Source organism: Taurulus bubalis (genome assembly GCF_910589615.1).
Source record: "Taurulus bubalis genome assembly, chromosome: 11".
NCBI classification, from domain to species: Eukaryota; Metazoa; Chordata; class Actinopteri; order Perciformes; family Cottidae; genus Taurulus; species Taurulus bubalis.
In genome coordinates, this window is record NC_136599.1 from 23,516,827 (window position 1) to 23,529,927 (window position 13,101).

At 43.5% G+C, this 13,101-nt stretch overlaps 1 protein-coding gene across 1 annotated transcript in view; it reads left to right on the forward strand.

The window, feature by feature from the left end:
• Positions 1-5,782: 5,782 nt before the first annotated feature.
• The window catches only part of ntsr1 (neurotensin receptor 1 (high affinity)), a gene marked incomplete at both ends in the record, with an annotated part of 47,032 nt that continues 39,713 nt past the window's right edge, over positions 5,783-13,101 (forward strand). The window contains one exon of the mRNA XM_079226438.1: positions 5,783-6,427. Coding sequence (XP_079082564.1) covers positions 5,783-6,427 — 645 coding nt within the window. The remainder of the gene's footprint in view (positions 6,428-13,101) is intronic.

Here is a 13,101-nt window from a genome sequence, read left to right on the forward strand (position 1 = left end):
TAAGACCGGGCTTGGCCAGACGTGGTGGATCAATTTCCGGGAGCGGCACCACCACCGCCTGACTGCCCGGGCCCCAGACATTATTGACCGTGGGAGGGCATCCTGCGCCAAGAGGGGGACAATAGAGGAGTATTTTAGGCTCCTCACCACCACCCTGGAGGAGCACGGGTTGAGGGAGAAACCCCGTCAGATCTACAACTGCGACGAGACGGGGTTTCAGCTGGACTCCTCACGGAGAAAGGTTATCGTGCCCCGGGGGACCAAACATGCTTACAGGCAGGCCCAGGGAACCACGGACCACATCACCGTCCTGGCCTGCCTGAACACGGCTGGGGAGGATATCCCCCCTTTCATCATTTACAAGGGGGGATATCCAGGGGGCCCATATAACAAGGAAGGGGTTCCCAATGCCCTCTACGGGAAGTCGCCAGCAGGGTACATTGACAATGAGCTGTTTAGGAAGTGGTTTGTCGGGCACTTCCTGAAGTTCGCCGCACAGGAGCGCCCGCTGCTGCTCATAATGGATGGACATCAGTCCCATCTGGATCCAGAGCTGGTCCGGGCGGCACAGAGGGAGGGGGTCATTCTCCTGTGCCTGCCACCACATACGTCTCACATCCTTCATCCTTTGGATGTGAGTTTCTTCAGACCCTTGAAGGCAGATTTCTCTGGTGTTACAGGAGATCTGTCGGCAGTGAGCCACTCCTTCTTGGTTTCTAAGAAGGAGTTTTCAAGGGTCCTAAGAGACTCCTACCAGAGGGTGAAGGATCGGAGAGTAGTGGTGGCTGGGTTCAGGAGGTGTGGCATCTTCCCTCTGGACTCGATGGCCATTGACTGGTCACGGGTCATGCCGTCCGGGCCGTGGCGCGCTACCTCCTCACCTCCTCCGCCAACCCCATCGGCATCTTCCTGGGCTGGGCCTGATGTTGCCCTTCCCTCCCAACAACCCCTTTCCCCAGCCCAACCCACACCTGCCCCTCCTCCTCCCTCCCCTCCCTCCTTCCCCCCCAATCCTTACCTCACCCATACCCTGGTAACATCAGGCCGGATTCCAGTCGACCTGGCCCACCTCCTGGCCGAAATAAATAACACCCGCAACACCGGTAAGGTCAGGAGGAATGTGACCAAGGCCAGGTTGCTGACAGCGCAGGAGATGTCCGACGTCATTGAGGAGGCGGAGGACCGGGCTGCGAGGAGGGAAGCTCAAGCTCTGGCCAGAAGAGACATAGAGCAGCAGCGGGCCGGCCCGGCAGCCACTTCCTCTACCCTGTCTGGCGGCTCCCGCCCCAGCCGCAGAAGACCAGTGTCCCTCGGGGCTACTTCAGCCTCCAGCTCCGGCTTTTCCATCGCCGGTCCCTCATCCCGCTCCGTCCCCTCTTGTGCCACCCACGGTCCCCGGCTGCCTGCCAACCCCAGAACATCTCTCCCGAGCCTGCCTGCTGACGAACCCCATCACCTTCCCCCGTCTCCTGGTCAGCACACACCTATTTAGCATTTTAATTCACGTTTAAATCTGAATGTATTAACTATTGTGACAGTTGGACATTATGTGTATGAATTTTAGTATTGTTATAATAAAATCTGATTATTATTTTAGAGCCTTCAACATCGGCCTCCCACTGTAAATGCTTTATGTAACCTGAAAATATACAATATTATAACATGATGGTGACATTAGCATGATGAAGACTAAACAAAACATGGTTATGCTTTTTCTGTTATTCATGCAGCCTCCAATCCTGCAGACGCCGGACCATCTTCCAGCTCCTCGTCTGCTGGACCCACGACATCCACCGGTACTGTACTTCATGTTAACTTTCTTTGTATACCAACCCATGAAAATCTGATTATTTTCTTTAATTCAAAGTTGTTGTTTTTAAATTGTGAATAGGTCACACTCCTGAAGACATGCAGACTACAGATTGGGAATGTGGCCGGTGCAGGGAACCTGAGCCTCCCGAGAGCTCAGAGGGCTTGGTGTCGTGGGTCCAGTGTGACAGCTGCCACATGTGGTATCACACCGTGTGTGTGCCTGGGACGAGGAGCTGGATGAGGAGGATGATTTCAATTGTAATTTGTGTCCGTAATAATTTGTTTCGTTTTTTTCTTCTTTTTTGTTGTATTTAAATAAATGTTCATCCTTTCAAAGATTTGCACAAGTCATTTGTCTATTGCTAACCCTCCTGTATCTTTGGGGTCAATATGACACCATTCAATGTTTAACGTCTCTAAATATCTGATTGACATAATTTTTTTTGCTTCATATTTCATGACTTCCTATTTTAAGTAGGGACAACTGGATGAACATAAAATTAACACATATGTTTTCAATGTCCTGCACACATCGGTGTTTGGATAAAAGATGTTAGTACATTTGAAGGTAACGGGAGGGTTTTAACAATGAAGCTTTCAATCATGAATACTGGTGTTTTTAGTTGTAATATAACTCTTATTCTGCACTGTGTTAATATGATAGTAATTCTTATATACAACATATGTGTGCATAATTGTTGAATTTCATGCATCAGCTGATGTTAAGCGAGTGACTGACATGAGAAGAGTTTAACAAAATATCCAGCAGGTGGTGGTATACACTCAAATAGAAATTACGGAGCTTTTATTGCATAGTTTGGAGTTGTTGAAGCGGGATATCTTATTGTGCAGGACATAACTACGATCCTGGATGTGTTGACTGCATTTTCCCTGGAATAAGTTAATATCCCCGAAAAACCAGCAGTGACTGGTGAAACACCAGTGTTTACTACGAGGATAGAAGTGCGTCCGAGGTTGGCTGATACTAGCTTACGGCTAATTTACCGGCGTTAGCGTCCTTTTACTGGCTCTAGTAAAGTCAAAACGGACTCTAAAAATTAAAACAATATTTCGCTCGAAAAGTAAGAAGTTAAAGCTTAACTTTACACCATTTAATCAGCTGAAAACGTGATACGATCATTTTTATCAATATTTTAAGTGGCATTTTTCGGAATTTTCGCTAAAACGCATCCGGAAAAGGATGCCTTTCCGTTAGATAATTTGTGGCTTTAATGTTTAGCTAGAACTTCTTCTAAGACAAATGGTTGACCTATTTTATCCGTCCTGCAGTTGATAAAACGTAATTAATGTAGAAGTACAAGCTATTGGTTCATTTTTTTAAAGTGACCACAATTGTCCTGCATTATTTCATGCTTCATTTAAGTTACGTTTTTCGCTCAACACCCCTCCAACTGGCTTGTTCGGTTAGCTAGCGAGCTAGCTAGCTAGCTAACACGAACTTTAAGCAGTCTGAATGTATAGTCATACGGCTGAGGGATTCACATTGACCGGCAGAGTCACTGCCCGTGTTTTGCTTGCTCTTTGTATTTTATTTTGACCTTACAGTAGGCAACATGTATGTATGAATGTGTTGCTATTTAATGTGTCTGCCAGTAATGACTTATATTAATGCAGATCATGCTGTAGGGTCGCAGCTGCGCACTGAGCACAGCATCTATGAAATAAAAATGTTAAACTATCGTGCAATTCATTTTTTTTTTCTGTTTCCAGATGTCATCAAGACTGTCCAGTACACGATGTGGAAATGTAAGTTTTGTGCATTCTCCTCTAATAGACAAGGAAGAATAATCCATCATTATAAACAGCATCATGGACATCATCGGCGGTATTTAGGCCTTCTCTGTACTCAAGTTAACATTATACCTTTGATATTGCATTCATCTACTCTTGTCTGTTTTTGTAGGATACAAACCAGAACCGAAGAACAGCTGCCCTGCTTGGTCTTCATGCTACTATCTTTCAGAGGATTCCTCCGACATAATCCGGATGTGTGATGTAAGACACTGTATTTACAAATTCACTACACTCAATGGTTGTAATACGACAATGGTAACATGTTTTGTGTTCATTAGCCTTATTACCCATAGCCACACACATTTTTATAGAGAGTTTGTATAATTACAAACTACCTTTTCAATAGTCTCCTTCACCTTTTTTGTTTTAGGGATTTTTAATGAGGACTCTCAAAACATTGAACTAGTACTATTTTGGAGATGTCAGTTAAGATGCGAATGCCTTTATATGTCTTCAGGTTCATGGAGAAACCCTGGATGAATGCAGGTTGGACTGTTGATGGGACACGAAGGCATTCTGCATGATTCACTTCCTTTGGAAGTCTTCGATGTGGCCGAGGCAGCAGAGAAGATCAGCCAACATGAGCTCAGAGACGATCATCAGAGACGTGCCCACAGGCTTCATGCTGATGGCACAATCTACTGCCTTAACCTGGAGTAACCCGTAATATGAACGACACCTTTGAGTTGTTTTTTCTATGTATATGTTTCTATTTGGGTGTGTTGAGATGTAATAGTAGTGAATGTTTCAGTCTGTGTATATTTTCTTCCAATAAATGTTAAATCTTTTGAACAGAAGTAAGAATTATTGGTAATTTCTTTTTTATAAAGCAAGCACACTTTAAATTGTCAGTCAAAATAACATTTATATGCAATTTGAAAAACATTTGGAATATAAATCCTCTTAACTTGAAATGGCAAGTTGTATACACATGGTAAAGTTATTTTAACTTGTAACTGAGTTACATAAAAGCACAAATGTGCATTTGTTTAACTAGCTAAGGAAAGTTTTCTCGAACTGATAATGTAAAAACACTCTTTGTTTTAACTTGGTGGATCAAGTTCAAACAACAAGGGACAAACAGTTCACTCAACTCTGACAACTTTAATCATAATTTTGAGACAACTAGCACATTGTAGTTACATCAACCTTATGAACTTTAATTTATCAGTTGAATCAAAGAACATTTCAAGTTGAGTCAACTAGATCTCTCAAGGCAGCAGGTGAACTTTCGTTTGCAAGTTGAACTGGCTTGAAATGTCTTACAGTGAGGCTGTAGCTAAGATCGCAAAATGAAGACAGAAATTGTAACCTATCAGATGATCAGTTCTTCATATTTAAATGGTATTGGCGTAAAAACAGGCACTAAAAAGATAAGCAACTTCGAGGCAGCTCCTATAGGCTACAGGTGTGACGCTTTTTCCAGTTGACGTGTCCTGTTGAAATGATTGGCAATTCATGCAAAGTGTGTGTGTGTGTGTGTGTGTGTGTGTGTGTGTGTGTGTGTGTGTGTGTGTGTGTGTGCGTGTGTGTGTGTGTGTGTGTGCGTGTGCGTGTGTGTGTGTGTGTGTCAGCGGAGGATCTGCTACAGTGGTCTCAGTGGCAGCTGCAAATCAGGGTACCATTTCCTCTCGTCCTGATGACATTTCTCCACACTCAGACTGGTTCATTAGCACTAAAGAAGACACGATCTTAAGTGCAGCCTCCAACACCATGACACGGTGGTAACAGTGGTAACTCTCCAGCTGTTGCCTCACATTATGTCTTTGCATCTGTGAGAGCGGAGAAAGGGAGAAACCCTGACGCGCACACGCAGAGAAACAGAGAGAGCTTAAAAAGCACAAACACAACAAATATGTCAGAAACTAGAGTTTAAATTCGGATTGTTGGTCTTTGAACGTTATTTTTGGAATCCAAGGTGAAACATTAACAAACAGAATATTAACAGCGGCACACGCTCACTGAATGGATGGATGTGCGTCATCGAAGCAGATCCAATAGCGAGCGCGCCTCCGTGTCTCATATAAAGAGCTGCTCTCCTCCGACTCTCAGAGGCGGAACCTGTGATACCGGCTGGAAGTGACAGTCAAGCTGATGGCTGCTCAGTTTAAACAAGCATACTTTCTGTTCCAATGTTTCCACTCATAGAGCCGTCATGGATTTAAACCTCACGCTCTCGGGGCGCCACGTGGACGCGCTGGCGCGGATACTCTTTGGGAACAACTCGCTTGAAAACAGCACTTCCAACACGGAGGAGGAAGACTTGGAGGTGAACACGGATGTTTACTCCAAGGTGGCAGTCACCGTCATCTACGTCGCGCTGTTCGCCGTGGGCTCGCTGGGAAACTCCATCACCCTGTACACCCTGCTGACCAAGAAGACGCTGCAGAACCTCCAGAGCACCGTGCACTACCACCTGGCCAGCCTCGCCGTGTCCGACCTGCTGATCCTCCTGCTGTCCATGCCCATCGAGCTCTACAACTTCATCTGGTTCCACCACCCGTGGGTGTTCGGCGACGCCGTGTGCCGGGGCTACTACTTCCTGCGGGACAGCTGCTCCTACGCCACCGCGCTCAACATCGCCAGCCTGAGCGTGGAGCGCTACATGGCCATCTGCCACCCGTTCAAGGCCAAGAGCATCATGTCCCGCAGCCGCACCAAGAAGCTCATCAGCGCCATGTGGCTCGCGTCCTTCGCGCTGGCTGCGCCGATGCTCTTCGTCATGGGCCAGGTGGTGCGTAATGGCGAGAAGATATGCACCTTCATCGTCTCTCCTGTCACTCTTAAGACCGTGCTGCAGGTGGGTGTCCTGTTGCTGGTTTGTGTGTCTGCTCTGCGTGCAGATATGTCCACACACCGGGGCGTTACACGCTTTACATGTCTGACAAGCTGCACGGTTTACGCACGAATGTGTTTCCAAAACCCGGTTTGCGCGCATCGATGTGTTGATTTTCACTGGAAACTACACAAAATAAACTATAGCATAGGCCTCGAAAGGAGATGAATGTTATTATGATATTCAGGCTTTAATCCAATATATTAGAAAGTAATTTAGCCACATGTTTGTCAGCAATTACACCTCACTGCAGGTTCATTTATGCCAGAAAACTGGCGCTCACCAACATCAATTATATGATGCTTATTTCTGCAAAATGAATAATGTGAATTGCAAGCTATCAGATCAGTTCTTCATATTGTAATGAAAAAAATATTAATTGAGCAGTATAAAAACAGACACTAAAAAGATGAGCAAACTTCGAGCAGCTCCTGGGCTACAGGTGATGTTTCCTCCAGTGGAAACATATATATATATATATATATATATATATATATATATATATATATATATATATATATATATATATATATATATAATAATAACAGGCTTTCATTGAAAAAACGAGAAGGTCTCGTGCCACTGTTAGTGAATTGATTTCCAGAATGTTCAAATATTCTTTCTCTCTGCAACCGTTTCCTCGTCCAAACAAAGATGGTGGCCGGAATTTACATAACACCTCACTCAATTTATACAATATGAACTAAAATAAAAATTATTATCAGTCTTATATTGTTTTTTATTGACGTTGCTTTTCAATTTTCTGTCGAGCTAAAAATCCAACTCTTTCAAATGTTTTATAACTGACGTGAATGATTTTGTCGCGGGCATTGCCATTTTATTACAGTATTTATTATTTGATTGCATTCATCTGCTTTCACTTTTTCATGTATCATTACATCACTGTATATCTGTGTTTATTGAAGCACTTTGCAACTACGTTACGAAAAGTCATTATCATTCACATCATTATAACAACCAGGGCGTCTGATTTCCATCTGCCTGGTGGAAGAAAAAAAAAACTGTTGCAATTTGAGAAACGCTTTACTTTTATAGCAGACTGAACATGTTTTTCATCCTCATGGGCAGAAGAGTCAGCACTTTTGGAAATTCTTTTGGAAGGAGGCATTTTTTAAATTAGATGCTTTCATCTCTGTGACTCAAATATAATGGAAAAAAAAGCTTTAAGACAGAACTTGCAAATCGCAAAATAATTATTTCATTATTTAGACAAATCGCTTTGGCTGAACATTTAATTGTTATAGTTGTTATAATACTGCAATTCCTGATTAATTCAGGTATAGTCGTTAGTTAGTATTTTGTGTGACCCCATCTAAAGTGAGGACTATATGCTTTACAACGCATTCATAAATGACATTGAAAGGCCAGCAGTGCCTCAAAGCTAACACAAGTCTCAGTTATCATCTCAACAGAAAAGGGAAATAGACACAACACAAAGTGATAAAGAACATTAATATGATGGTGATGAGGGGTGATGCTGTCCCGGAGAAATTAGTAGGAAATAATGTGCGGTAACAGCTGGAGAGTTCCCATCAGTGTCATTGTGTTGGAGGCTGTAGTTAAGATCGTAAAATGAAGACAGAAATTGGAACCTATCAGATGATCAGTTCTTCATATTTAAATGGTAAAAGATTAATTAATTGGCGTAAAAACAGGCACTGAAAAGATAAGCAAACTTCGAGGCAGCTCCTATAGGCTGCTACAGGTGTGACGCTTTTTCCAGTTGATGTGTCCTGTTGAAATGATTGGCAATTCATGCAAAATTAGTCGATTGACAAAAAATTAACCTGCAAATATTTTGATCTTCAATCACGGAAGACATTTTTTTTCAAGCAGAATGGATTGTAATAGCAATTTGCGACACCAAAGCAAGCCAGGGGCGTAAAGTAAGGGGGCCCCTTTCTCACTTCCTACCACTCTACTTCTGGCTTCCTTGCTGGGACCCCACCCACCTTCGACCTAGGACTCCAGACCCTCCTACGTGCCCATTCTCCACTCCTCTCGGCTGGAGCACACCTGAACCAGCTAATGCTCGAGCCCTGAGCAAAGACACGGACAAGAGATGTCCCCCGGGACCAGTCTATTAGTTCATAATAAGGCCGGGGTCCCTGCAGACCCCCGCTAGCTTCAAGTGCGTCATACGTATTGATAGAGAGGGATTGTTACTGTGTGAGCCTCTAGCCCTATGCCCACTGGGACCTCGGTTCCGCGGTGGGACACTCTTTACGTTTCTCTACGTTTCTAAAATATTCATAGCGTACATAATACATAATACATCACAGAAATATCATTTTACGTCTGGCTGAGAGAGGAGACTTCCTTCTTCCGCTGCCTTGCGCCCTGCAACTTTTTAACACCATCAGGCAAGAGTTAGGGCCATCGGCGTGTCATATGACGCTGTGCAAAAAAAAAAGTACTCGTCACACGAAATCCTTCACCGTGATTTGTTGAATCATGTGTCCGTCAACATTTGGTTAAATCAACGAATCAATGAACACTCAAGAAACTCCCAAACAACAAGCATGTAACTACACACCTGAGCTTTGAAAACACGCTGGCGTTTTCACTCATAAAGAAGAGATATTATGGCAAGGGACGCACTTTACTACGGAGGAAGCTGTGGACGACCCTGAAGGCTTTGACTCCTGTGATCATTTGCACACACCCAATGAAGTTTTATCTGCAGTATGAAGTCATTTCTCAGTCCCATTTTATCATTTTGGTGAAATGTGTGAAAGACCATATTTCTACTAAAAAAAGATAATATTTGTTTTAGTTTTAGACATTTATTTACATGTATCTACCATTGTATGCATATATTTCACTGCTTTTGTGAACCTAAACCGAGTTACCACCTATTTACCATCTGTAAAGTTATGTTTTCACACGAGATATGAATTTCCAAAAATCGAGATTCCATTTTTCAGCTTTAGAGTCATATTCTCTCTTTACACTTTTGCCTTATGACAATGGTGCCTCAAGATAGCTGAGATTGTTCTGCAATTTATGATGTAAAACATGGGTATCTATCTTGTATGAAAGTGCCTTAAAAAGTGAATTTAAGAAATTATGTCAAATCGAGAAAATCGACTGAAAATGACCTCAGTGGTCCAAGAGCTAGAACGCTTCCTGGCCATTGTGCCTCAAATCTAAAGAGCCTGTGAGTCATCAGCAAGCGAGTGAGTGAGCAACGCGGCGAGAGCAACGTCCACGCACACAGACCCCCCGCCCTCTCTGTCCTCGCCGCTCGCCCGAAATAAATGGCTTTGCTCAGCAGGTCGCGTGAATAATAAGGCCAATTTGCCCGGCTGCATTTGCCAAGCACATACTTGGCATTGCCTCAGACGCCCGGCTGATGTGATTTCGGTTGTGGGGGAATTGGAAACGATTGGGTGAGGTGTTTTGTGGACGCTCTGTCACTCCGGCGCAGCTTTACTCGGCATGAGACAAACGGAAGCGGGCCATCAGTTGGCGCGTCTGTCTTCAGCTCCTGCTAATCAGTGCGATCACCATCATCTCCATCATCTGCTGGGATAGAGTGTCGACTGAGTCGGGTTTTCCTCTCCTCGCCCCACTGATATTTATTCTGTTTGTCATTCCAGGTTTTATCTTTTAAATTATTCTTCCTTTTTAGTTTTTTTGCCTCTTCTTTCGATCACGCCTGTACGACAGTAACCGAAACGGTGCCGAGGCTAACAGTTTGATGCTTTCATTGAGGCGACTGGCATTTGTGAGCCATTTTTTACATTTTTACCACACAAAGTACCTTATAGAAATCACATGTGACTTTTTGTAATGTTTCCCACTTGATGTTATAAAATGGAACAATAACTAAAGTTGGAACGCCTGAGGACATCATGTGACGCACACCGACACAGGGGGGAACGATGGAGTTACTTCCATAACAGTAAAAAAATGTGCGTGTTTGCCTCTGAATATATTGCGGCGTGCATATGTTTATGGATGATGCCGCGTAAAATGGTTCAGTCGGCGTCCTGCTGCTGTGGACGGTCCCCAAACACTCTGCTTGTTTTGACAACAGTGTGTGACACTGAAGGGGAGAGAAGGTGTGTGTGCGTGAGAAAAAACTAATGTGAAATGCAAAGGTCAGAGAGCAAGTGGGGAGAAGATGGGGGGAGGAGCCTAATCCCAGAGTGGCTTAGCCTGCAGATTTATTCAACTGAGGTGCTGAGAGTGAGACTGTACTGTGGATGACAGAGATAGTTAATGCAGAACATCTGAACACTATCTCAACTTTTTGAAACCTTCAAAGACAAATGTTGCCAATCCAAAACATTTGTTCTTTCATTTTCAAGTTTTAACCCTGAGAGCTGGGGGTCGGTAACATTGGTGAAACCAGCAAGCGTAAAATAAAAACCCGGCCCAGCATTACCAACTCTTTTCCAAGGAAAGTAGCGAGCAACACTGGCTCCAAAAGTTGCGAAGTCGGCAAGACGGACAACTCGTCCATTTAGGCCTCCCTCCAAAGCCCCTCCCCCATACACCATTGTGAATGACAAACATGGCTATTGTTAGTACTGATAGCGGTGAAGCTAGCAGCTTGTGGAGGACCGTATGCTGCGTTCCCACCGCTGGCCTATTTGTGGTTTATCATTCGCTTCATTCGTTTCGTGCCGGAAAGGGGGCGTGGCTTATCTCGGTAACAACAGTTATCATTTCCGACATCCACCATGGAAATTACCACTTGTTCTGCTTTAAACTTGTTGTGGAAATTCCACAAACGTCGGAACATCAGACGCCCTCGTGTCTGGGTTCATAGTATTATCCGTAGCTGCACACAGCTCGGTGGATTTCTATTAGCCAGTTTGATTCAGCAATGGCAGGATGGCAGTGATGACGGGCGGAGCTTCTCAACGCTGATTGGCTTTCGCAACACAGCGTCACGCGAAGTTGACGCTGTGTCAAGCAAATGAGGTGAATATTTTGCATTTGCGCCGCTCGGTGGAAATTTGCATTGTTCGCATCATTCGTGTCTGTGCATTGACTTTGCATATAATCTACTTGCATGAAAAATGTGCAACACTTTTGGTGTGAACGCAGCATAAGTTATGTTGAAGGGGGTATATGTCCATAAATCTATCAGTCTGACATTTTATTTTAATAGCCTACTATTACAAAATGTATTTACACGACAGCATGACTGAAAGCCTGTTCATATTCTGCATGAAAACGGTTCAGAACATAATGACATAAATGAGTGGGCTTAGTAGTGCGTTTAAAGCCATCTCTCGTGCAAATTCTCAAATGATCGTTGAGCACGCGTGTTCACGAGTCAGGTTCATCAACATCGTAGCCCAGCATTGAGTAGAAGACATGTGTAAACACAGACGTAGGAATCATCCGAAAATTATTAAATATGAGACAGCATGGACTAAAACAATGTAAGCTTATAAAATAAATAGAGGTGAAATTATTAGAAGTACCATAATACAGCTCTGATACGACTTGTGTGTTTTTACATACTGCACACGCAGCAAATCAATCAATCTTTTAACAAGTAATTATGTCTATTATGGACAAAAAAATGTCACTTATAATTCACCGGTGCAGTGAGATCATTTTACTGATTTCAAGAATCTTTGTGTAATTTTTCTTAGCACTGACCTCTTCTTTCAAACTTTATTTCTTCATCTATTGCCCTTCTTCCACACAGATAAAAAAACAACTCATGAGCAAACTGGAAGTGAAATTAACTCGCCGCAGTTTGACAGTAAGCTCAGATATTTCCGGTACACACACACACACATAATTTCCATGCTTTAGCCTGGTGCTGGTGTGTTTGTGCTAGTGTGTGTGTGTGCACTTACCTGAGCCGCTGTGACTGTGGAATTGTTTGCTGTCGTTGCTCTGAGTGGTCTCCTGCTGTTCAGGAGTCTCTGCCTTGGATGTACAAGGTCATACTGTTTGAGCAGCAGGATAAATTGGAACTGCAAAACTTTTTTAACTCAGTAGCTCTATACTGTTGTCTGCTAGAAGCCATCAACTATTTGCATTTTATTTGGACAAAGTCCAAAATCTTAAACATATTTGATTCAGTGTAATTGTAACTCTTATTTAGTAATTCAACTTGAAGTGGGACTGTATCTGCCATGCATGCCACAAATAAAAGTACCACTCCTTCCACCCTCATTGTGAATGCATTGGAGAACTTGTTGGAGGTGATTTCCCTACCCCATCAAGCTGTGACTTATTCTTATTCCCCACCTGCCATTACCAGAAATCCTGGGAACATTTCAAATTGAACTGGAAGAACAGCACATCGCCTTGATTTGTGCCAAAACCAATCCTTCTTTTTGTTGAGAGTAAATGCAGCACATTTCATCACGTCGCACACTGTGCAGCACGAGGCCCAGAAAAGGTAGCAGGCGTTGCTCACACTGATCGCACAGCTCCGTTATGGTCATGAAATGAACATGGTTTTGATTTATTGCACACATTTTATGAGATGTTGCAGGTGTCACCTGCTTTTGGGGACAAAAAGTAGAGGTGCAAGACTGAACCTGAAGGAAACAGGTTGGACTGTTCATCAGTCCAAAACACATGATGGTCTGACTCTAATAACTGCCTGTAGTGAGTAAATAACCTTGGACTAAAAC